We start from the raw sequence: 24,557 nt of genomic DNA, 5'->3' as shown, positions 1-24,557 counted from the left end.
TCACTCGGAAACCCCCCTTCAAGCAGCTGCAGGCTGTTTGTACAGTGCCCTGAGGCTGCACCTCACCAGGCTCAAGCAGCCCAGGTTTCTCAGCCTCTCCACCAAGTCCCCACACCCCGTCCTGGCAGCTCTGCTCTGGAGCCTCTCCAGTTCCTCCCCATTCCTTCAGCACAGGGAGCCCCACCCCAGACACCCCAGTCATGATGTGGCCACCACAGTGCTGATGGGAACTGCCTTGTCTGAGCTGGCCACATGCCCCTAACGCAGCCCCATGGGCAGCTGGCCTTCCTCACGGGGACACGCCCCTCTGCCTTGGATGGCATCCCGAGGGATGCCCAGGCCCTTCTCCTCGGGGTCACTGCTCCGCCGGTCAGGTCCCAGCGTGCCCCCAGCTCTGGGGTTGTTCTGTCCCCAAATGCAGGACTGGCCACTTGCCCTTGTGAAGCTTCAGGAGGTTTCTACTGACTGAAGCCCAGAGAGTTTCAGGGTCCCCCAGCAATGCAGCTGGCTCCAGGGCCAGCTGGGAATGTGCAGGTAGAGGAGAGCATTCCCCCAGGTGCAGTCAGGGATCACTGTCCACCTTCCCTTCAACCCAGGCTGGCTAGCAGAGGTCCATGGACTTCCAAGTCCCCGCGGAGTACCAGGGCCTAAACCTGTGTCCTTCCTCCAGCTGCCCAGAGGAGACTTCATCCTCCTGCTGTCCTTCATCAGGAGGTTGGCTGATCCTGAGCAGAAGACCCCTGTGCCCTGAAGAGTCCGTGATGCTCAGCACAGCAAACCTGAGCAGAGCCAGGCCTGGGCTGTGCCGGGCTGTGCTCCATGTACAGCTGGGCCTTCAGGCCCTGTTGGGCTGAGTGTATCCCTTGGGCGTCAGTTCAACTTGATTGTAAGAGAGAAGAGTGCAGGAAGGTCCCACCTGCCCCTGGCCATCCCGCCATCGGCATGTCCTGACCTTTATACAAAAGCAGCAGAACACGCCCGTGGGAACATCCTCTGTTGGGGGCAGCAGGAGCAAGAAAACCCTTGTGAGAGCAGCACTGTAACTGGTAACACGGAAAGAGCTCTCAGGGGCACAATGAGAGAACAGTTCCAGGGGTGGGATCTGCACAGCTCCCTGCACCGGGATCAAAACCATGTCCTTGTGCAAACCAGCACCCAAGCCTGCTGCTGGCCTGCCAGGGATTGCGGCAGGTGTGACCTCACAGCTGCCTTCACAGCCATGCACCTGCTGCTGGCCCACGAGATCCTGAGGCACAGCTGAGCTCATCCCAGCGCTCCACACCAGCTCCTCCTCGTGGCCCAGGAGGGGATCAGATACAGGTCACCTCACGTTCCGCTTCCAAGGCCTTACGGCTGCTCTAGAACCCTGCAGGGCCTGTGCTGCCCCCACGGGCCAGACAGACCAAGTCAGGGTTAGGATAGGGACTCAGGGGGACGGGGTCAGAGTGTGGGAACAAGGGCTTCCGAGGGTTAGGTGGTAAAACCCAGGCTGTTACTGGGGCACACTGGGATGCCCTGGAGTGTCATGGCCATGGGAGGGGAGGGTCTGAGGGCAGCAGAACTCATGGTGCCTGCCTTTTTCAGTTCCCCCTGTAGAGAGACCACAAGACCTCCATGGTTGCTGGGATGTCCCCAGTACCAGCAAGGGATGGGAGAACCAAGTGTACCCCAGTTCCCCAGACTGGAGGCCCTCCAAGTCCACCCCACTAATTACCACCACGCCATAACCTGCTCTCGCTTTGAGGAATGCCTGGGGAAGAAGAGCAAAGGGGTGCTCTGGACTGGATCTTGGTGGGCTGGGGGTGGGCACAGCTTTCCCCAGTCCCCACAGGCCCATGGCTTCCCCCTGGTCTGAGCAGGAAAATCCCTTCTGCCCTGCCCAGCCCCATTCCTCCAAGTGTCCCCGGGGATACCTGTCCATGCAAGGGCCAGGGGTGGGGACGGAGACACGGAGAGAGTGAGGAGTTCATGTCCTCCAAAGGGGAGGGGTGGAGGTGGGGGAGACCCAAAGACAGGGCACTGGGGGGAATTAGTGGACACCAGGGTACGGGGCTGGAGGGGTTGCCGGGACAGGACTGTGTCGAGTGCAAGTGAGGATGAAAGGAATTCAAGTGGAGGGACACGGAGACTGCAAGCAGAGTGGCTGATGGGGACAGAAGGAAGAGGAGTGCAGAGGACAAACCCAATGGGATTGGAGAGTGTTTGGGAGTGGGGGATCAAGGCAGGGGATCCGGGGACACTCCTGCAGGGGACAGGATGGACAGTGAAGGAGTGAGGGGAGAGAGGGAAGGAAAGGCCTCGGGAGGGATTCAAGGGAGGGGATTTGGGGACCCCAGAGAGGACATGAAAGAGATGCCAGGGATGAGATGTCTGAAGGGAGCAAACCAATGGGATAGGGAGGGATAAAAGGGGTGGAGGTGGGGGCATCAGGACAAGAATTTTCCTTTGTAGTAAGATACAGCGTGAGAAAGGACTAATGCCACCAAGTGCAGCTGAGGAGGCCCAGGCTGGGCAGAGAGCAATGTCCCTGGAAGGGCAGTGCTGTGGTGGAACAGGTCACCCCGAGGGAGACTGGAGCAGCCCCAGGCTTTGTGTGTCAAGGAGCAGGCAGGGAGGACGCAGAGATCTCAGGAAAGGAAGGGAGATGCTCAGGGGAGAGCAGGGTGTGGGAGCTGGGTGGACGTCTCCGGCCGGCAGAGAAAGAGGTGCAGGTGTGGGACACGGTGGGACAGCCTGTGGTGGAGACGACAGAGGGGTGAGCAAAGTCTGAGCATCCCCCAGCAGAGCTGAGCTCTCTCTGCCCTTGGCTCTGGCTGGTGTCTCTGCCACTGGTGGCCATGAGGAAGCCCCTTCCCCTTCCAGCACTGGGTCTCATGGCCTCCCCTTGCCCAGCCGAGAGCCTGGCAGGGGTTGGACCATAGTCCTGCCCTTGGCATTGCCCATCCCCACATCACCCTGCCCCAGGAAGAGCCCTGAGGAATGGGTGAGGGACAGGAACTGACATCCCCGGTTCTCGGGGTGAGTTGTTTACTGATATTCTCTGCCTCAAGTTTTCTTGTCTAATTAGACAATGGGGAGACTTTGTCAGTAACGGTCCTCACTGGGAGCCATTAACACTCCAAGAAACTTTGCAGTTGGCCTCTGGCTTTGATTTCTGGACTGGCACCTTCATCATCCAATCACTGTCTGAGGTCCATGGACTCAGACCAACCCTCCTCAAGGAGTCATTAAAATGCCTTGGGCTTGCATTCTGCTGTGATGCTGGGCCGGGCTGCTGGGCTGGAGGGAGCTGAGGGCAAGTGGTCAGCGCTGCAGAGAGCCAGCTCTGCCCAGGAGCAGCTCCTCTGCAAAGCGCAGCAGGGCTGAGGGCACTGCCTGCAGGCACCGAGGGCAGAGGAGCCGGGCACAGAGAGGGCAGAGGCAGACGGCACTGGCAGGGTGCTGAGAGCTCACTGCAGGAGAAATCTTCCCAGCCCGTGACACCGTCAGTCTGTGGGTGCGGGGCAGGGCAGCTGCAGGTGGCGGAGGGATGTGGTGAGGCCGGCACAGCCCCAGGAATCTCCCTGGTGTCTGGAGGAGGAGGCCGTGCTCCCGAGCAGGGCTTCCCTGCTGCGCTGCCAGAGGGACAGGCCATGGCTCTGCCTTCTCCCGGGGACGGCTGCAGGGGGTGCAGCCGCGGGTGCGGCCGGGGGTGCCCAGGGCTGTCCTTCCGAGCAGGGTCCCTGCACCCCCGGGGCTGTGTGCTGGGGCAGGGACTCTGCCGCCGGCCAGGGTCAGCACTCAGCCTGCCCGGGGAGCTGCCCACGGCGCCGGGGGGAGCAGCTGTGGGGGGCAGGAGAGACCCCGGCAGGGCAGGGTCCTGCTGCTGTGGAGAGGGTGCTGCCTGGGGCAGGGCTGCTCACAGCCCCACATCACCCCCAGGACAGTTCCAAGGGTACATCATAATGGGAGTGTTTAAGGAGGGATTAGTCAAAACTTAAGGAGGATCTTTTGTTCAGAGAAATCTACCCTAAATTCTCACTTGTTTTTCCAACACATAGAGGTCCCCATGTCCAGTAGAAACAAATGACTAACGGCAGCTCCATCACCGAGTTCCTCCTCCTGGCATTCGCAGACAGACGGGAGCTGCAGCTCCTGCACTTCTGGCTCTTCCTGGGCATCTCCCTGGCTGCCCTCCTGGGCAACGGCCTCATCATCACCGCCATCGCCTGTGACCACCGCCTGCACACCCCCATGTACTTCTTCCTCCTCAACCTCTCCCTCCTCGACCTGGGCTCCCTCTCCACCACTCTCCCCAAAGCCATGGCCAACTCCCTCTGGCACAACAGGCACATCTCCTACTTGGGATGTGCTGCACAGACCTCTTTTTTCTTTTTCTTTGCTACAGCAGAGTTTTCTCTCCTCACCGTCATGTCCTACGACCGCTACGTTGCCATCTGCAAACCCCTGCACTACGGGACCCTCCTGGGCAGCAGAGCTTGTGTCCACATGGCAGCAGCTGCCTGGGGCACTGGGTTCCTCAATTCTCTCCTGCACACGGCCAACACATTTTCACTGCCACTCTGCCAGGGCAACACCCTGGACCAGTTCTTCTGTGAAATCCCCCAGATCCTCAAGCTCTCCTGCTCACACTCCTACCTCAGGGAAGTTGGGCTTATCATGGTCAGTGCCTGTTTGGCTTTTGGGTGTTTTGTGTTCATTGTGGTGTCCTATGTGCAGATCTTCAGGGCCGTGCTGAGGATCCCCTCTGAGCAGGGACGGCACAAAGCCTTTTCCACGTGCCTCCCTCACCTGGCCGTGGTCTCCGTGTTAATCAGCACGGCTCTATTTGCCTACCTGAAGCCACCCTCCATCTCCTCCCCATCCCTGGACCTGGTGGTGTCATTTCTGTACTCAGTGGTGCCTCCAGCAGTGAACCCCCTCATCTACAGCATGAGGAACCAGGAGATCAAGGATTCCCTGAGGAATCTGATAACTAGATGTTATGCTGAAGCAATGAACTGCTTATCTTCTTCATATTAATTACAATATAATTCTGTACAGTTCCAATCTGTCTGAATTTTCTGGGTTATTTTGTTGGATTTTTCTTTTAATGTTTTTTTCTTCCCCTTTTGAATTCAGTCTGCTTTTCTCACCAACTGGCTGCATGAATGAGGATCCATGATCTCTGTGTGTTGCAACAAAATAAAGGGCCTCCAGCGACTTTTCTTGTACTGAGATACTTTCTTTAAGTTTTTAAGGACATGCACGTAAATTTCCTGTGTGCAGCGGTGGAGGGGAAGAGAGTCCCAGCATGGCAGCCCTGCCAGGGAGCACTTGGTCCTCTAGAGATGTTCTCTCTTCCCTTCCACACTCTCTTTCTGATCCCTTCGGTTTGGTGTGAGGCCTGAGTGCCCTGGCAGCTTGGTCACACTCCTGCTGTGTGACAGCCCTGTGACCGCAGGCAGGGACAGGCTCTGGGCACTTGTGTGACAGAGCCGGCCTCCCGAAGAGCGGTTCCCTCATGAAAGAGGATCTGCTCAGGGCAGTGCCTGAAGGCTGAGCTCTTCTCCCAAACCTGATCTCAAGAACACGCCCAAGGAAGTGGCCCGCAGAGGAAAACCCCAGCGAAGAGGTGAACAGTGTGATTTGCAGGGTGGGGGCTGGCAGCAGTGTCCTCGCACAGCCAGGCCTCCTGGGAGAGACCTGAAGGAGCAGGCTCTGCTCTGTGTCTGCGCTCACTGGACACACTGGGGCAGCTGCCTGTGCTGCTCTGGCTGGGAGAGAGTTCCTTTTCTTGCTGGGAGCTGCTATGGGGCTGGGGTTTGGTTTGTGCCATGAACAGTGCTGGTAACGCAGGGCTGATTTCGTTATTGCTGAGCAGGGCTTACACAGGGTCAGGGACATTCCTGCTCCTCACCCCACCCCACCAGCGAGCAGCTGGGGGTGCACAAGGAGCTGGGAGGGGACACGGCTGGGACAGCTGACCCCGACTGACCAACGGGGTATTTTGTACCTTAGGACATCATGCTCCGTTATATAAAGCTGGGGGAGAAGGACGAACATGGGGACATTCAGAGTCATGGAGTTCGTCTTCCCACGTCACTGTTATGTGTGATGGAGCCCTGATATTCTGGCAGAAGACCTGACTGGCAATGGGAAGTGATTGAATTCCATGTTTTCCTCTGCTTACACGTGTGGCTTTTGCTTTACCTACAAAATAGTCTGTATCTCAACTTGTGAGTTTTCTTACTTTTACCCTTGTGCTTCACTCCCTCATCGCACCCAGGGCAGTGAGTGAGTGGCTGTGTGGGGCTCAGATGCTGGCTGGGGTTAGACCATGACCCTGACCCATGGAAATCATCACGCTCTAGCCCCTCCCAAACACCATTTCCATCACTGGCCTCTCACTTCAGCTCGGAGAGGGTCTTTGTCCCTCCACAGAGGGACACCAAACGAGTAGGTCAGAAGTTCATGTTTGCATTTTATGGAGGAGATGTAAACATGCACATCATGTGTGTGAGGTGAGAGAGCACAACTGCCATCAGCTATTTCTGGGGGTGCTGTGAAGGTGTGTGGGACAAACAGGGTCATGAGGTCACTTCACATCCACAGTAACGTCCCCTGGGCAACCCCCTGGCTGCAGCCCTGGGAGGTGTTTCCTTGAACCGAGGTCCCCGAGTCCATTCCTCATGCCGTGGGGCATCTCCCACGAGTGCAGAGCAGGGTGATCAGCACAGGGCTGAGGGGCCTCCCAGCCTCTGGCCGTGGCAGCAGGAGCCCAGAGAGACACGACGACTCCGGCAATGCACTGCCTCTGCGTGTGCAAGGGAAGGACTCGTGTCTCTGAACCCCCTGTGTGTAAGGTGAGGGCATGGGGCCAGCTGAGATGTGGGCACCTGACAGAGCCCGGACACTTGTGTGTGTGACCCAGGAACAACCCCCACTCTCCCAGTGAGACTCATCTCCGCTGCCTTGGACAGGCTCATGGCAAGTGCTCCTGTTGGCTCCGTCACCCTCGCCGGTGATTCTGGGCTGAGCCCTCAGAAGGGCCAGAGCAATCAGAGAGGTTCTGGGGTCCATGGAGAAGGCCGAGGGCAAACCCATCTTCAAGAAGGGCAGGAATGAGAACTGGGAGAATTATAGGGGGAGAGTTATAGGCTTGTCAGCTTCCCTCCATCCCTGGGAAGGTCGTAGGCTACGTCCTCCTTCAGCCGTGTCCAGGTAGCTGAAGGCCAAGGAAGGGATTGCTGACCCACAACAGACCGGGCAAAGCAGGGCGTGTTGTGCACATGGGATTGTGCAAGGCCTGTGACATGGTCTCCCATCGTGTTCTCATAGCCAGGTGGGTGCTGCCTGGGCTGAAGAAGAATTGGCACTGGGCCAAACCCCACCTTGGCAGAGCTTCACTCAACACTCCCCAGGTCCCCCCACTTCTCCAGATTGGGGACCCACTGCCTGGGACTCACCCATGTGTGTGGGGCCACACCAGTGCTGAGTGGAGGGGGATGGTAACCCAGGGTGTCTGGGTGGCCCACGCTCCTCCCAATGCAGCCCCGCAGGCAGCTGCCCTTGTTCATCGTGTCCATCCTCTCCTGGCTCGTAGGGAATCCCTCACGGTGCCCAGGCCCTTCTCCTCAGAGCCGCTGCTCAGCCCGGCAGGTCCCAGCCTGCCCTCAGCTATGGGACTATCCACCCCCTGCTCCCTGCTGATCCAGGATTGGCCACTTTTCCTTGTAAAGCTTCAATTTACTTCCATTTTCCCAATCCCAGAGTTTCTCAAGGTCCCCACGGACTGAAGCTCCAATTGGTCACCTTTTAATAGTTGTGGGCCTTTGGCTCATCTCGATTGGGGTGTCTTTCACAAGGGAAGAGCATGAGGAGTTGCAGGGCACTACAAATGCTCCCTCCTAGAGAAACTGTGGGGTCCTGGGGCTTTGCTACTGATAAGGCCATGGGGCTGGACCCGGAGGGGAAGTTACCCTTTATGGGAGAGAGCAGCAGGAAGGCATGGAGCTCTGCCGGGGGATGGAGGAGGAGTCAGCTGAGAGCTGAAGAACAGGCTTCATGAGAGCGGGCTCTGGCCTGCTGAGGAACCTGTTTGGAAGAATCCCGTGGGATGCTGCACTGAAGAGAAGAGTGGAGAGCTGATGATGGTCACGGGTCTTGATGCAGAGAAATGATTGCTTGTTTTCAGGTTTATTTACTTACTTACTTATAGAAAAGTGTTTAGCAACTTATTTACTTACTTATAGCAGGTTGTAGTATTTTTTTTAGTATTGATAAGAATCCTGCTTGCCCAGACTGTCCTGTGGAATTTTACCAAGGACTGCTGTGTTCATCAACACAAAGCAGTTCACTGAGAAAATCTCCCAAGGATTACAATGTTCAGCAAAACATTATACTTTTCTCCTTGAGTAACAGGTGGCTCTATCTAGTTGGAATTATGCTAATGAGTGAAGATATCCATATACAAATGGTAGAAATTCTATTGGTTCTCTTAGTTAAGATAGAAAGTAAACCGTCTGAAAAACACTCTTGTTATTCAAGGAATTGGCCAAGAGAATCTGTGCATGCTCCGGGCAAAAACAGGGTGAGAAAGACTCCGAGCCTTCCTCCCAAAGCCCCCCGGAGACGCCCCCAGGAGGCAATGGGCAGGTGCCAAGATGACATCAAGTGCTGACAGCAGCCTCTAGAGCTAACCCAGCCTCACTCCTGCACATGATGTTTGTGTGATGGAACCCAATGAATATGGAAATCCACACTCGATCAGGTTTTGGTAAAATGTGCGGGGGGTGTGCAAGCTTTGTGGAGAGATCCCCTTGCACCCCGGCACCGCAGTAAACATCCCTGCTGTGTGACTCTATTCGAGTTGTGGAGTCTTTTTTCCGCAACTCAGTCTCCTCTCGGAGCTCCAGTCCACCCAGAAATGCAGGAAGTCAAGCAGCCTGGGAGGAGACTGGTACAGGTGAGGGAGAAGGTCCTGGTAACAATGAAGCAGGAAGAGGCAGCAGAGAGAAGGTGGGAGCTGGCTGCCTGCCAGCCTCAGTGGTTCCGTGACTGTGCTGGAGAGAGACCTTTGTGGTGGTGGAGGGCAGGTCCTGGAGGGATGAGGGATCCCCGGGCAGCTCCTGGACAGGTGGAGAGTCTGAGATCAGCTCCTGCAGAGATCACTCCTGGACACGTGTCTGGAGAGGCCAAGGGTTCCCACTCCCACAGCCCCGCACACAAACAGCCCAAACCTCGTTTCTCCTGTCTCCACTGACAGGGCTTGTGCTTGGCCTACAGACCTCCCGAGGTCCCCTCCAGGATGGGTGACGGTGCCTTTCCTTCCACCACAGCTCTTCCCTTGATGATGACCGGGAGAGCACCCACACTCCCCGTGACCATGGAGGGAGCAGATGTAACTGTAGAGATATCCTCTGTAGCTTTTGTGTCCCACTGAAGTCATTGAGTCGGGGTTACTTGGCAGGTCCTACGTGGGGCCTTTCGAACCTCCTGAAATGCAACAAGGCCAAGTGCAAGGTCCTGCATCTGGGTCAAGGCAAATCCCAGTATCAGCACAGGCTGGAGGATGAAGGTGCTGGGAGCAGTCCTGCAGAAAAGGACTTGGGGGTGCTGGTGCAGGAAAAGTTGACCCTGAGATGACAATGTGCACTCCGAGCCCAGGAAGCCAACCGTGTCCTGGACTGCATCAAATGAAGTGTGGCGGCAGCTCGAGGGAGGGGATGGTGCCGCTCTGCTGTGCTGAGAGCCCCCGGAGTGCTGCGTCCAGCTCGGGTTCTCAGCACGGCAGGGACATGGAACTCTTGGAGTGGCTCCAAAGGAGGGCCACAAAAATATTCAGAGGGATTCTTCAGCCTGGAGAAGAGAAGGCTCCAAGGAGACCTTGCTGCTGCCTTTCAGCGCTGAGAGGGGGCTTCAAAGTGAGATGGGGGGAGACTTTTGTGAAAGGACACAGTGTAATGGTTCTCGACTAAAAGAGGGCAGATTCAGGGACATAAAAGGAAGAACACTTTTACAGTGGCACTGGAGAAACCCTGGAACAGGCTGCCCAGAGCGGTGGTAGAGGCCCCGTCCCTGGGAACATTCAAGGTCGCTTTGGGTGGGGCTTTGAGCCACGTGATCTAGTTGAAGGTGTCCCTGCTCATTGCAGGGGCTTGGATTAGATGGCATTTAAAGGTCTTTTCCAGCCCAAACTCTTCTGTCACTCTACTCTAGGATCCCTTCACAGCCACCTCCACGTTCCTTTTCTGCCTGGTTCCATCACCTCTGATTTCCTTCTCCCCCCGCCCCCAGGGGTGGTCACCTCTTCTGGTGGTTCCCTCCAGAGTCTCTTCAGCGATGGCCTCGGTGGGGCACGGTAATACCCTCAGACACACGGGGGTTTGCTGCTGACTTTTAGTGCTCCAGAGCCTTGTTGGTTCTTCTTTCAGGATCTGCAGTTCAGGAATTTGGCACTAGAGGGCTCAGGAACAGACAAAATGCCCCGACAAGCCAAGGCAGTGGGCAGCACTTCCCTTAACTCCTCTCTTCTTAGGTGCTTCATCTCAGAGGTTTCAGGAGCACAGTCAAGGTGAACAAGTTTCAGTTCTCAGGAACAGTAAGAAATCATTTATTCTTTTTCCATTTCCCTTCTGTTCTGGTTACAGATCATGTGATATCAATAAACTCCCGTTATTTCCCCAGTCTCCAAAACCTTTCAGAGATGATGGGGAGTGGCCTCTCTGTGACATCATCCTGCTCTCTCAGCACCCTGGGATGCAGCCCCTCTGCGCTTGTGGACTGGAAGGGTTGAGGTTCATCAAGTAGCCTCTGATCTAGTTTTCACCGCCCCCTGACTGTTCTGCTCCAGAGTCCTGCCTCGAGGCACAAAGGCCGGGCAGACCTTGCTGGGGAAGGCTGAGGAGAAGAGGACAGAGTGTCTCAGACCTTTCTCCACAGACCCTTACTACATGGAGCAGAGCTCCCACATTCTCTCTGCTACTTTGTTAACTCTTCCTGAAGCAGACAACACCTTTGTTCTCATGCCCTTGACCTCACTTTCCAGTTTCCACTGAGTTTTGCTACAGACCATTGCCAAGCTGGGAAGATGCTCTTGCAGACCAGTTGCAGTGAGCTGGGCTTCCCTTCAGCGCTGCTGACCATGAGATCCCCACGGAAACTGCCCAGAACAGGCCAAAGGCTGCTCCTCTGAATTCTGGCGTCTGGTGTCTTCCAATCTGCTTCCTCCCTCCCCTCCTGAACTGGGGCCCTGCTATTTCAGGGTCATGGCAGCCAGTCTTCACAGCCCTGGCCAGCTCGGCCTTTCAGTGACCCCTCCCCTCTCCGGAGTGGGAAGGAAAAACCACAACAAAGAGCTCAGACATCAAGATCGGGACAGGGAGGGATGATTCACCCATTATGGCCATGAGCAAAAGACAGACAGGTTAGGGGAACAAAAAACCCATCCATTTAATTCCAACACTAACAACAAAAGTTAAACCCCAGACTGGGACACTGAGAGGTTTTACCACATGTAAAAGCCCCTTCCCCCTCCCCTGCTTTCTCCCCAGGCTCAGCTTTGCTCCTGATTTCTCTCCCTCCTCCCTCGCAGCGGCGCAGGGGGGCAGGGGATGGGGTGTGTGATCAGTTCATCACCTGCTGCACAGGTTCTGGGGATCTCACAGCCCTTGTCAGAGCACAGACAGTGACAGTTTTGTGTTTGAAGACAGTGAGGACAGAGAGTCATCAGGAAATGCTGGGACAGCCTGGGGTCAGAGTGATGTGGGGCAGCAGGGGTGGGGTGAAAATCTGCAGAGAAACAGGCAGAGGCAGAGGAAAGTGTGGGACAGCCTGTGGTGGGGATGGGCCCTTGGCTGAGGCTGGCACCCCCCAGCAGAACTGAAATCCTTGTCCTCTCGACTATGGCTGCTGTCACTTCCCCTGAGGACCCTGAGAGGACACCAGTTCCTACAGGCACAGCACTTTGCTGCCTCCTGCCCACCCTCCACAGAGCCTGGGGGGATCCGACCGCTGTCCTGCCTCGGCATCACCCCCTGCCTCTCCCTGCCCCAGGAAGAGCCCTGAGCATCCCAGGAGGGAAAGGATCCCCGTTCCCAGGGGATGGGCTCAGGGCTGGACCCTCCTGGGGATGAAACCCATCAAGGCCTTTCAGGGCCCCTCAACATTGGATTGGCAGCCTGTGAGCAGAGCCTCTGCCTTCCTGCTTCCCCAGCCCCAGGGACAGGAACCTTGTCTCCTCATTCCCTGCCCGGCCTCTCCAGTGATGGCCCTCGCTGGGCATCACTGACACCCTCACAGCCTTGGAGCTTTGCTGCTGACTTGCCCTTCTCTAGAGGCCACTCCAACCCCTCTGCTGCACCTGCAGTTCAGGAACTTGGCACCAGAGGGCTCATGAACACGCAAATCCCCCTGACAAGCCAAGTCTCTGGCAGAACTTCATTCCTCCCTTCTGACGGGGGGAATGTGAGAGGTTTCAGCCGTGCAGGCAAAGGGAAAAGTTTTCAGTCCTAAATGTCAGTAAGGAACAATTTCTTCTCTTTCCACTGCTCCTTATCTGCTCACCCATGAAGTGACATCAGCAAACTCCACTGGATATTGGTCCTGAGCATCTGCTGATAGAGGCTGAACATGGAGGGAAGCCAAGACCCTCCATGTCAGACACTCTGGGGGCAATCTTTGTCCCTGCCTCCAACCCCACATTTCTCTCATCAGCCCCCTGGGACTTCCAGCACCTCTGTTCAAAGCTGAGCTTTCTCCATGACAGTCTGAAGCTGCATCTTTCAGACCTTTCCCACCAACTCCCACCTGCTGTACTTGGTACTTGCACACAGCTGCACGCAGACACAGAAGGATGTTTAATTGCCAGAAAGCTAAATCAGCAGAAAGCATGCTTCAATCAAAAATAAAATACACCCCTCTGATGCATATTAAGTCCATTTTTCCACTTCTGAAGGCCACTTTCCAGAGTGGAGATGGACTTAGAACAGAGGAAAACACATTTTATTTTAAGCAGAGACCCCAAGAACCCCCACAGCCCCCCCTGCCCCAGACTCTGCCCATATTCACTCCCAGAGTCACAGCCTGAAGTCACGAGCTCCCTCGAGCTTCCCATCTGCATCCCATCCCTTCCCATTGCCATCGGCAAACCCACCAGTTAAACAGGACTGGACTCAGGACTGGCCCCTGGGGGTCACCACTGGTGCCCTGCTCCCACGGGCACTTTGTGCTCTTGGCCACGGCCTTCTGGAGTACACTTGAGTACAAGGGCAGTGAAGACAGGGTGCAGTGTCTTTGCGTTAGAACCAGGGGGAAGGCCAACAGGGCAGATGTGTTAGTAGGAGTCTGCTACAGGCCACCCAACCAGGACAGAGAGGTGGATGAGATATTTTATAGGCATTATAGCTTGCCCTTGTTGTTGTGCGTGACATTAACTTCCCAGACATCTGCTGGAAATACAACACAGCTGAGCAGGACCAGTCCCGGAGATTCCTGGAATGTGCGGCAGACAATGTCCTGACGCAGCTGGTGAGAGAACCGACCAGAGAAGGTGCCCTGCTGGATCTCCTCTTTGTGAGCAGAGGAGGACTGGTGGAGGATGTGGTGGTTGGAGGCCGACTAGGGCACAGCAATCATGGAATAATAGAGTTCTCTATTCTTAGAGAGGCCAGGAGAGGGCTGAGCAGGACTGACATCCTGGACTTCCAAAGGGCTGACTTTGTCTTGTTTAGGCACCTGCTTGACAGGATCCCCTATGAGACGATCCTGAAGGGTACAGGGGCCCAGGATGTCTGGGGGCTCTGCAAGAAGAAAGTGTTAATGGCTCAGGAGCAGGCGGTCCGCGGGTGCTCTAAGAGAAGCCAGCAACAGAGAAGACCTCCCTGGCTGTACAGGGAGATTTGGCTGCAACTCAGGGAGAAAGGAGGGTTTACCACTTTTGGAAGAAGGGGCTAGCGACTCACAGTGATTCCAAAGAGGCTGTGAGGCTGTGCAGGGTGGAAATCAGGAGGGCTAAAGCCCAGCTGGAAATTAATCTGGCCTCAGCAGTCAAGGACAACAAGAAATGTTTCTGTAAGGATGTCAGTAGCAAGAGAAAGTCCAGGGAGAGTCTCCATCCCCTGCCAGAGGCAGGAGGAGACATGGCAACAAGTGACGAGGAGAAGGCTGAGGTGCTTAATGCCTTCTTTGCCTCAGGCTTTAGCAACAAGACCAGTTGTCCTGAGGGAATCCAGCCTCCGCAGGCAGAGGACAGAGACTGTTGGGACGACCCCCCCGCAATCCAGGAGGAGACAGTCAGTGACCTGCTGCATCCCACAGACACACACCAGTCTGTGGGACCAGACGGGATACGCCCCAGGGTGCTGAAGGAGCTGGCTGGGTGCTGGCCAAGCCGCTTTTTGTCATTTCCCAGCAGTCCTGGCTGAGCAGGGAGGGACCGACAGATTGGAAATGGGCCAATGTGACGCCCATCTACAAGAAGGGTCTGAAGGATGATCCGGGAAATTACAGGCCTGTCAGCTTGACTTCGGTGCCCGGGAAGCTGATGGAGCAGCTCATCCTGAGTGCCATCCTAGAGCACGTGAGGGACAGGCAGGGGATCAGGCCCAGTCAGCGGGGTTATGAAAGGCAGGTCCTGCCTGACAGACCTGATCTCCTTCTACGACAGGGCGACCTGCTGATTGGATGAGGGAAAGGCTGTGGGTGCTGTTTACCTTGACTTCAGCAAGGCCTCTGACACCGTTTCCCACAGCATTCTCCTGGTGACACTGGCTGCTCGAGGCTGGGATGGGCACACGCTTCGCTGGGTAAAAAACTGTCTGGATGGCCGGGCCCAGAGAGTTGTGGTGAAGGGAGTTAAATCCGGTTGGCTGGTGGTCACGAGTGGTGTCCCCCAGGGCTGGGTGCTGGGGCCACTCCTGTTTAACATCTTTATTGATGCTCTGGACGAGGGGATCGAGGGCCCCCTCAGTCAGTTTGCAGATGACACCCAGTTGGGTGGGGGTGTTGATCTCTCGAGGGTGGGGAGGCTGCAGAGAGACCTGGCCAGGCTGGAGCCATGGGCTGAGCCCAACTGGGGGAGTTTCACTGAGGGCAAATGCCGGGGGCTGCCCTTGGGCCACAACAACCCCCAGCAGGGCTACAGGCCTGGGGAGGAGTGGCTGGAGAGCTGCCAGTCAGAGAGGGACTGGGGGGTGATTGACAGCCGGCTGAACAGGAGCCGGCAGAGTGCCCAGGGGGCCAAGAAGGCCAATGGCATCCTGGCTTGTGTCAGCACTGGCGTGGCCAGCAGGGACAGGGAAGGGATCTGAGCCCTGGGCTCGGCACTGGGGAGGCCGCCCCTAGCTGAGTGGGTTCAGTTTTGGGCCCCTCACCCCAAAAAGGCCATTGAATGACTCGAGCGTGGCCAGAGAAGGGCAACGGAGCTGGGGCAGGGTTGAAATGCTGGGGTTTCAACCCCAAGCCCCAAATTAAGGTTGACATAGGGGTGATTCCCACAGCCCTTCCCAAAGGGGGGGTAAGTTTGCCTTTAGGATTCCCTCCAGGGTGGGGCCGGCCTGGCAGACAGAGCCATGGGGTAAATGAGCCCCAGGCGTCCTGCATTAATTAAACAAAGGTCAGGTGTCCCACTTAGGGATAAAAGCTTGGACCCTTTGCAGGCAGGGGCAGTGTCTTTCTCTGCGGGTGCAATGTGCCGAGTTCCCTGTTGGGCAAGGCCCTCTTTCCTCCCTGGGACTGGGCTCCAGTCAGGTCTGGCTTTTGTAAATGTGGGCTCTGTAGAGATTCAGCGTGTGGTGAGATGGGGAGTCTAAACAACCTTAGATTGATGGTGCAAGACTGGGGAACTTTCACCAAGACAAAAGGAGGCGTAAGGGGCTGTGTGCAAAGACATACCAGGTGCTGATAACGCTGCTAGGCGACTATCTCCTAGACCAAAGAGAAGCCTCCTCTGGTGCTTAAAGTTGTGGGTATCAGCAGGAGATTACCCCAAACACCAGCACAAACTGGCCTGGCGGTTTGTCCAGGGCCCAGGGAAACAACTGAGGCTGCGCAGAGCGACAGGGTGAAAAGTTCATCAGTGAGGAAGAAGAGGTGCTTCATCTATATGACCCCTGCCGGGAACTTGAAGAGCTCATCGCGCAGGCGCAAGGGGAGGAGACCTGATTGCCATGAGAAGCGAGGGGAGGCGGGGGTAGGCTATGTATATGTACAGGCGTTCTATGAATATGCACTATTCTGTAACGTATCAGCCGGACGGGAGCTGCAAACCATGCGCATGCTTGTGGTGGAGCGATCCCCCATGCGCCCGGCGCTGAATAAACATACCCACTTTATAGCTCCAAAGTTATAGAATGATTTCTCCGCAAAACATCTTGGCACCCCAGATGGGACCATCTCTGCTCGGCTGCCGGGACACTGCTGGAGGGTGGACGTCCTAGGTGCACCCCGAGCTCTTCTCGGAGGAACTCCGCTCCCAGCTGTCCACTGCGGGAGCGGACAAGGACCATCTGGTTCGCGGACAGAGGTATGTTTAAGGGTGACGGGCTGCTGGTAAGACGCGCAGAGACGTCTGGCGCACGGCTCAGTCCCGAGGAGGGGGTACACCCATTTGGTTTTGGCTTTGGGAATCCGCGGGAAAGGAGTAAGATCTTTTGGGGCAAACTACCGATGACTGGTATATAAGAGGCAGTTTGCATTTTGGGCAGGGTCCTGGTAATTCCCGTCACCTGCAGGATCTTGCTTCAGGTCTTTGTGTAGTGCACTAATTGTGGATATACTGGCTTTGAACTGACTGCTAATTGTTAACGGTTTATGATTTATACCTGCTAGAAGGATTGTACACAGCTCCTTCTGGGCAACTGGTAGTACCAGACTGGGTTCGTGGGAGAATCCCCTGCTTTCTCTGTGCTCCTATGCTCCTACCTTTGGTAATTTTCATCAAGCCTGGGTATTAGCAGAGTGCGTAGATTGTCGATGTAAGTGGTATTATGTGTCTGATAAGAGGAGGACGAGGTGTGCAGAGTGCTGGGAAGAAGCGGTGTCGTTAGACCTCTCTGTCGAAAGACGGGAGTGGATAATTATTGTGTGGAAGAAGCCATAAGATACCGGAACTTTGGGAAGTGAAGGAGGCAGAGTGGGAGAAGGTTAAAAGCCAGTGTAGAGACTGCTATAAGTGGAGAGAAAGAATTTTGGGAAGAAGGAATAATAATGGGAAATAAGCAGGGAAAAATTGTAAAGAAAAGCCCATTGGATTGCATACTCACGCACTGGAAAGGCATAGCGGGAGAGGAAGCACGGAAAGCAAGAAAATCCTGATTAAATATTGTAATCAGTGGTGGCCACTTTACAAACTAGAAGCAGCAGCTAAATGGCCACTAAATGGGACCTTAGACTATAACACGCTTTTGCAATTAATGTTATTTTTCCAGAGGGAAGGGAAGTAGGATGAGGTGTCTTATAACGCAGACATGTTCTTTACCCTCCGAAATCACCGGGGTGGCAGAGGGACTGTGGACTAGTTCCACCACAAGATCCTTTAGTGCTTGCCCTGGAAAAACATTATAAGGGAGCTACTGGCCAAAGTGGAAAGGCTTATTTTTGCAGACCTTTGAAATATAAACTGGGAAAGCAGTTAGGCATACACACATTTCTGTATATGCCTGACTCCCCAAAAGCGCTCCTAGGGAGACACTTACTAGAACAGTTAGGAGCAACCATTACCTTTAACAATGGAGAGATTACTCTGGAGGTAAACAACCAAGAACTTGTACAAATCATGAGCTTGTCCCTAACTAGTATCCCCACAGGAGGAGGAATCAGTGAGGAAATTGTCAATCAAGGGTATCCCGGGGTGTGGGCCACTGACACGCCTGGAAGGGCGAAGAACGCTCTGCCCGTAGAGGTAAACCTCAAAGAAGGACAACAACCGGTAAGAATTCACCAGTACCCTTTAAAAAAGGAGGATCGGGAAGGGAAACAGCTAGTTACAGAAAATTTTTACAAACAGGATTATTAAAGGAGTGTGAATCTAATTGTAATACTCCCATATTACCTGTCCGGAAACCCGGTGGGTCATATAGGGTAGTTCAGGATCTGAGAGTAATAAACAGATCTCCACCCAGTGGTGGCACACCCATACACTTTGTTGACAAAATTAACTCCGGAGCTAATCTGGTTTACTGTTTTAGACCTCAAGGATGCCTTCTTTTGCCTCTCTCTCCTCGGAGCCAGTCAGAAAACATTTGCATTTGAATGGGAAAATCCTAAGAGTGGACGTAAAACCCAGCTGACCTGGACGGTGCCGCCACAAGGATTTAGAAACACACCCATTATATTTGGTAACTAATTGGGCAAAGACTTTGAACTATGGGAAACCCCAGCTCCACCTGAAGAGGGAAAGCTGCTGCAGCATGTAGATGACATCCTAATTGCCACCAAGACAAAAGAGGCCTGTGTGACCTAGACGGTAAGCCTTTTAAATTTTCTGGGACTTCAGGGCTACCGGGTATCTAAAAAGAAGGCCCAGGTGATGCAACTTGAAGTTATTTATCTGGACTATGAAATCAGTGCTGGAAAAAGAACTTTAGGACGAGCCCGGAAAGAAGCAATTTGTCAGACTCCGAGGCCACAAACAGTGAAAGAACTGCGAACGTTCCTGGGAATGACTGGGTGGTGCAGACCATGGATTTATAATTATGGATTGCTTGTTAAACCTTCATATGCACTAACCGCCACTCAACAGGAAAATCTCCAATGCAATAAGGAGGCCATACGAGCCTTTGACTTGCTGAAGAAGGCTCTGATGTCAGCCCCGGCCTTGGGACTCCCAGATGTAAGTAAGCCATTCTTTCTCTTTTCACACGAGAAACAGGGAATTGCATTGGGAATACTGGCACAAGACTTAGGCCCGTACCGTCGGGCAGTCGCCTATTTCTCCAAGCAACTGGATACAACCGCTAAAGGTTGGCCCGGATGCCTACGAGCGGTTGCAGCAGTGATCTTAAACATACAGGAGGCACGAAAATTCACCTTAGGCCAGAAAATGAGTGTATTTGTATCTCACACAGTGTCTGCAGTATTGGAAATTAAAGGGGGACATTGGCTTTTGCCCCGAAGGTTCTTAAAATATCAGGCGGAATTAGTAGAACAAGATGATGTGGAGATTGCAGTAACTAACATTATTAACCCAGCTTCTTTCCTGAGTGGAAACACAGGAGACCCAGTGCAACATGACTGCCTGGAGACCATCGAGGCAACATACTCAAGGCGCACAGATCTGAAGGATGCCCCTCTGGAAGATGCTGAGAACTGGTTTACAGATGGCAGCAGCTATGTCCTGAGCAGCAAGAGGCATGCTGGGTATGCTGTCGCTACCACCCAAGAAATACTGGAATCAGGACCGCTGCCTGTGAATACATCTGCACAAAAGGCAGAGAGAATCGCACTGACTCGTGCTTTAGAATTAGCCCAAGGCAAAACTGTGAACATTTACACAGATTCGAAGTGTGCCTTTGGGGTAGTTCATGCTCATGGAGCAATCTGGAAGGAAGGAGGACTGTTGAACTCACAAGGGAAACACATCAAACATGGGAAGGAAATTCTGGAACTGCTAGAAGCTGTCCAACTTCCAAGAAAAGTGGCAATCATGCATGTTAAGGCCCACCAAAAGGTGAACTCGGATTTGGAAAAAGGAAATGAACTGGCAGAGAGGCAAATCAAGCAGCCAAAAGAGAGGTAAAAATAGAGGCAGTTTTAGTTCCTGATGGGCAAGTCATCCCAGAAGGTAAGCCTAATTATACTAAAGAGGATCAAAAGTTAATTACAGACCTGGAAGGATCATATAATGAAGAAGGTTGGGCCGTCACTCCCCAAGGGAAGGCAGTAATTCCCTCTTGTTTAGCTAGACACCTGGTGCGAGAGGAACACAGGAAAGGGCACTGGGGAGCGGAGGCCCTGCACCGATATTTGGTCAAGAGTATTAGAGCTAGAAATCTGTATACCATAATAAGACAGGTGACGCAACAGTGTGACCTTTGCCTCCAGACTAATCCTAAGAATACCCCGGCTCTAGAAGTAGGCCAGATTGGAAAAGGAAATGGACCGGGACAACAATGGCAAATTGATTTCTCAGAACTGCAAGAAAAATGGAGTATCAATACCTATTAGTATTAACAGACACCTTTTCCGGTTGGCCAGAGGCATTCCCCACCAGAAGGGTTAAAGCCAGAGAAGTAACTAAAGTATTAATACAGGAAATAATTCCACGATTCGGGGTTCCAGCGACCATATCCTCAGATAGGGGTTCGCAATTTATCTCAAAAGTAGTCCAGCAAGTTAGTTGCTTTCTGGGCATAGACTGACAACTTCACACTCCATACCGTCCCCAATCTAGTGGTCAGGTAGAGAAAAGGAATCATTTGATTAAGCAGCAAATAGTGAAACTTGGTCAGGAGTCAAACCTGACCTGGCCTCAGGCCCTCCCTCTGGCTCTTCTGCCTATACGAGCGAAACCGAGGGCCAAGGAAGGATTAAGTCCTTTTGAAATGTTATATGGCAGACCTTATGTGGTACAGAAAGGGACGTCACTGCAGGTCGGGGAGGAAACCGTGAATTCCTACATGATAGCTTTAAGTAAACAGCTTAATAAAATTGGAAAACATGTATTTGGGACTCGGGGCAGAGGGTTAGATGGGCCTGTACATAACATTCAGCCTGGAGACTATGTGTATGTTAAGTCTCTTGCAGAAAAGTCTTGGAACCGCAGTGGGAGGGACCGTTTCAAGTGCTACTGACAACATTTACAGCGATCAAGATTAGAGAGCAGACATCGTGGATACATCATACTAGAGTCAAGAAAGCTCCTAAACAGCGCTGGGAGGTGACTGACAATGGACCATTAAAACTCAGATTCAAACAAAAACTTTTGGATTGAGACCTCAAAATGATCAACCGTGAGTTGGAACCGTTAATATGTTTTAGAATTATCCTACTTGCCTATGCCCAGGAACCTAAAAACTGGCCTTGGAATCACGCCCAGAAAAATCATGCCATGATGGTGAAGGATGTGGATCCAAGAACAAGATTAGCCATGATGGTTGTTAACAATAATAAGGTGTACCAAGAGGATCAGTGGAGAAGGGACAATAAGGGCGAAGTCAGCCAGTTAGAAGGGAAGATGGGGGATGAAATAACAGTGGGTTGTCAAATATACTATGAGGATGGTCTAGTTCCAGTTTTAGAAGACACCATGATAGGTGTGAGAATGATAGGGTCCTCATATAAATTTGGAGAATCATAAAATTAATATGTTGGTTTAACTTTACCTTAACCGAGACAGCTATTGTAACATGCTTAGGACAAGGATCGGGAGGACAGGCGTTGTTTTACAGAGTTAGAATTGACCCCATACAGCCTACTACTACCCCACCACCTATCACATCTGCAAAGGATATGAGAGCAATTGCTGGGCAAGAGTCAGAACCGAGAATCTTTAAAATAGGTCCACATGTAATCCGGAAACTGGTCAGCAAGTTGTATTACTTAATCCCCAACGGTCATTAAAACAAGTGGAGGTGCATTTGCAGGTGAATCCGGCAGACCTACAGCCAAAGTGCCTTCCATATGTAGAAACAACCCAAAAAGGATGGACCGCCTGCCTAAAGGCTCGAGCTGTTCAAAGACAAGAGAGGGATCTGACAGGAACTTTAGGGACAGGACTAGGAGTATTGAATAGCATAGATTCAGAGGTAATAATGAACAAATTGGCCAACTCAAGAATTGGATCAATTCAAACGGCCTCTAAAGTCATCTTTACTAGCACTAGGGACTCAGCAATGGCTACCATCAAAACTGCTCCCAGATTGGGAGAGAGTTAATCTCGAGGACCATTCAGTGGCGGTAGAGGGGACTGAGGCTCTACAGAAGGACACCTCCCTGGCTCTCAGCTGCATACAGGCGCAGATAGGGATACATCAATTATTTCTAATATTCTATGGGAAGGGGAGGAGGGGATCCTCCCCAGAGAGATTCGAAAGGTAATTTGGGATAAAGCACTTGGCCAAGAGAGAGAACTACAATCCTGGTAGAAAATGGTGAACTTTACTTATGATAGTGTGAATGATAAAATAATTGCCTTCGTCCTGAGCATATCAAGGGCTGTCCAATGTAAAATTTACCCTATCGCTGCTATAGGACTATATCATGAAGGAGCAATAATCAATCCAGTAGGACACAAGGGATGGGTGTGGCAGCAAGGGGATAAGTGGCAAACCATCGATGCAGGTCTGTGTACTAGCACGGGGCACCAGGGATATGTCTGCGAAGGAAACACTATAGAGGCCCAAGATATGTGTTTGGACACCCACCAGAAAGAGTGCAACTTTGAAGTCCAACTTTCCCCAACAACCACCCAGTTCTAATATACATAGGAGAAGGATGCATATGTCTACGCACTTCCTGTAGGAGCTTGGTGGTTGCTGGTCACGAAAAGGAGAAAGGTAACTCCTCTAATCATTGTATATGTAATTTCACTAAAATTGAAGGGTGCGACTTTAACTATGTTATCCCCGTACTGAGCTCCCAAGTGATAGAAACGGAATACACCTTGTTTCAAAGAATAGGCTCTACCCCCATAGGAATGATTTGGAAAGGGTGAAGGAGATGCTACAGCACAAAGACTTACTTTCCATTCTAGAGGAAGTGAAAGAAAAAGGGAAGGAGATGCTAATAGTAGTAAGACATGATAAGGAGCAAATTCACGAGATTTTGACGAAAGTACGAAAGGTAGGAGAGCATCATTGGTGGTAGACCATCCTCGGATGGTCGCCCACAACTACTGGAATCTTAAACACGGCCTCCACCCAGTGGTTGCTTTATTAATATCTGTGACAGTTTTGCTGATCCCCACTATAGCTATATACGTATGGAACTGGAGACTTACAAGACGCTTACAAGTTATGTATGAAGCTTTATACCATAATCCACATTTTAAAGGGTTGAGATAATTCTACTAACATAGAATTAGTTATAGGAGCTAGTTGTAAAATAGTCTGACTAGTAAAAGAATTTACTAAGTAGAAAGAAAAGGGGGGAATGAGATAGGGGATTTGAGTAACTTCGGTCAGATGGCACAAGACAGAGGCCTGTCACAAGACAGAGGCCTGTGCACGGACAAAGAAAAGCGGGGAGAGCCACATACCAGGTGCTGATAAAGTTGCTAGGCTGCAATCTCCTAACGCAAAGAGGAGTTTCTCATGGTCCTTGAAGTTGTGTGTTCAGCAACAAATCATCCTGGATTCTAGCACAAACCAGCCTGGCGGTTTGGCCGGGGCTCAGAGAACAACTGAGACTGCGCAGAGCGACAGGGTGAGAAGTTCATCAGCGAGGAAGAAGAGGTACTTCATCTTTACGACCCTTGCTCAGAAATTTGTGACCCCTGACCGGAACTTGAAGAACTTACAATGCAGGCACAAGGGCAGGAGACCTGATTACCATGAGGAGCGAGGGGAGGCGGGGTAGGCTATGTATATGTACAGGCGTTCTATGAATATGCACTACTTTGTAACATATAAGCCGGACTGGACCTACGAATGGTGAACATGCTTTTGGTGGAGCGATCCCCATGCGCCCGGCGCTGAATAAACATACCTACTTTATAACTTCACGGTTGTAAAGTCTTATCTCCGCAAAACACCAAGGAAGGCCAACAGAGGCCAGCAATGGCTAAGGATGGCCAACGAAGGCCAACAATTGCCAAAAAAGGTCAAAAAAGACCAATGATGGCAAACAATGGCCAATAAAGGACAGCAAAGGCCAACAAAAGCCAACAAAGGCCAACAAAGGACAGCAATGGCCAACGATGGCCAACAAAGTCCAAGGATTGCCAATAAAGGCCAAGAAAGGCCAGCAATGGCCAACAATGGCCAACAAAGGTCAACAATGGCCAACAAAGACCAGCAATGACTAATGATGGCCAACAAAGGACAACAAAAGCCAACAAAGACAAGCAATGTCCAACAAAGGCCAACAAAGTCCGCGCTGGATCACATGGCCCATTACTGGATCATGTTTTCTTACCGTCCCCAGGCACGGCCAAGGCCTTGTCCCCAGAGCTGCTCCCCAGGCAGGCAGCGCCCTTCTCCCGCCACAGCAGGGTGTCCGTCTGTCCCAGGTGCAAGACGTCACCTTTGTCCTTCTTCTGTCTCATGAGGTTCCTCACAGGACGGTCCCGTTGCCTGGCAGGGTTCATCTGAACGGCGCCCCCAGGGCTCAGGAATTGTCGTCTCTAGTGTCAGTGACAAGCACGGCCACAGCTGCCCCCTCTGGGTCATGGGTGCACCCAGAAGGGTCCCCTGTGCTGCCACAACACCCCAGTATGTCCCAGTGACCTCCAGGTATTCCCTGCACCACAGCTCTCTCAGCCTCCAATGGGTGTTTTACCCATCTCGTTGCCACCCCAGCCCGGCTGTAACGGCCTAATTTAGGTACGAGAATATTGAGGGAGACGGTGTCCAATGGTCTTGTTGACTTGGAGTCAGGTGACCCACACTGTTCTCCTCCCAACTACCAAGGCGGCCACT

General features: G+C 53.0%; 1 protein-coding gene across 1 annotated transcript; it reads left to right on the top strand.

Annotated features, from left to right (window-relative positions):
* The first annotated feature begins 4,410 nt into the window (after window positions 1-4,410).
* On the top strand, window positions 4,411-6,280 carry LOC141974212 (olfactory receptor 14J1-like). Its single transcript, XM_074933551.1, has 2 exons — window positions 4,411-4,992; window positions 6,269-6,280. Exons 1-2 carry the CDS (start codon window positions 4,411-4,413, stop codon window positions 6,278-6,280), a joined length of 594 nt encoding a protein of 197 aa, XP_074789652.1.
* Window positions 6,281-24,557: the final 18,277 nt, after the last annotated feature.

The sequence above is a fragment of the Athene noctua genome, unplaced genomic scaffold (assembly GCF_965140245.1).
Source record: "Athene noctua unplaced genomic scaffold, bAthNoc1.hap1.1 HAP1_HAP1_scaffold_36, whole genome shotgun sequence".
Taxonomy (NCBI): Eukaryota; Metazoa; Chordata; class Aves; order Strigiformes; family Strigidae; genus Athene; species Athene noctua.
The sequence above is the reverse complement of the archived record's forward strand: the minus strand, read 5'-3'. Positions and strand labels throughout refer to the sequence as shown.

Bases quoted from the DNA above. Each gene is read 5' to 3' on its own strand.
- LOC141974212 (XM_074933551.1), top strand. From the start codon at position 4,411: ATGTCCTACGACCGCTACGTTGCCATCTGCAAACCCCTGCACTACGGG.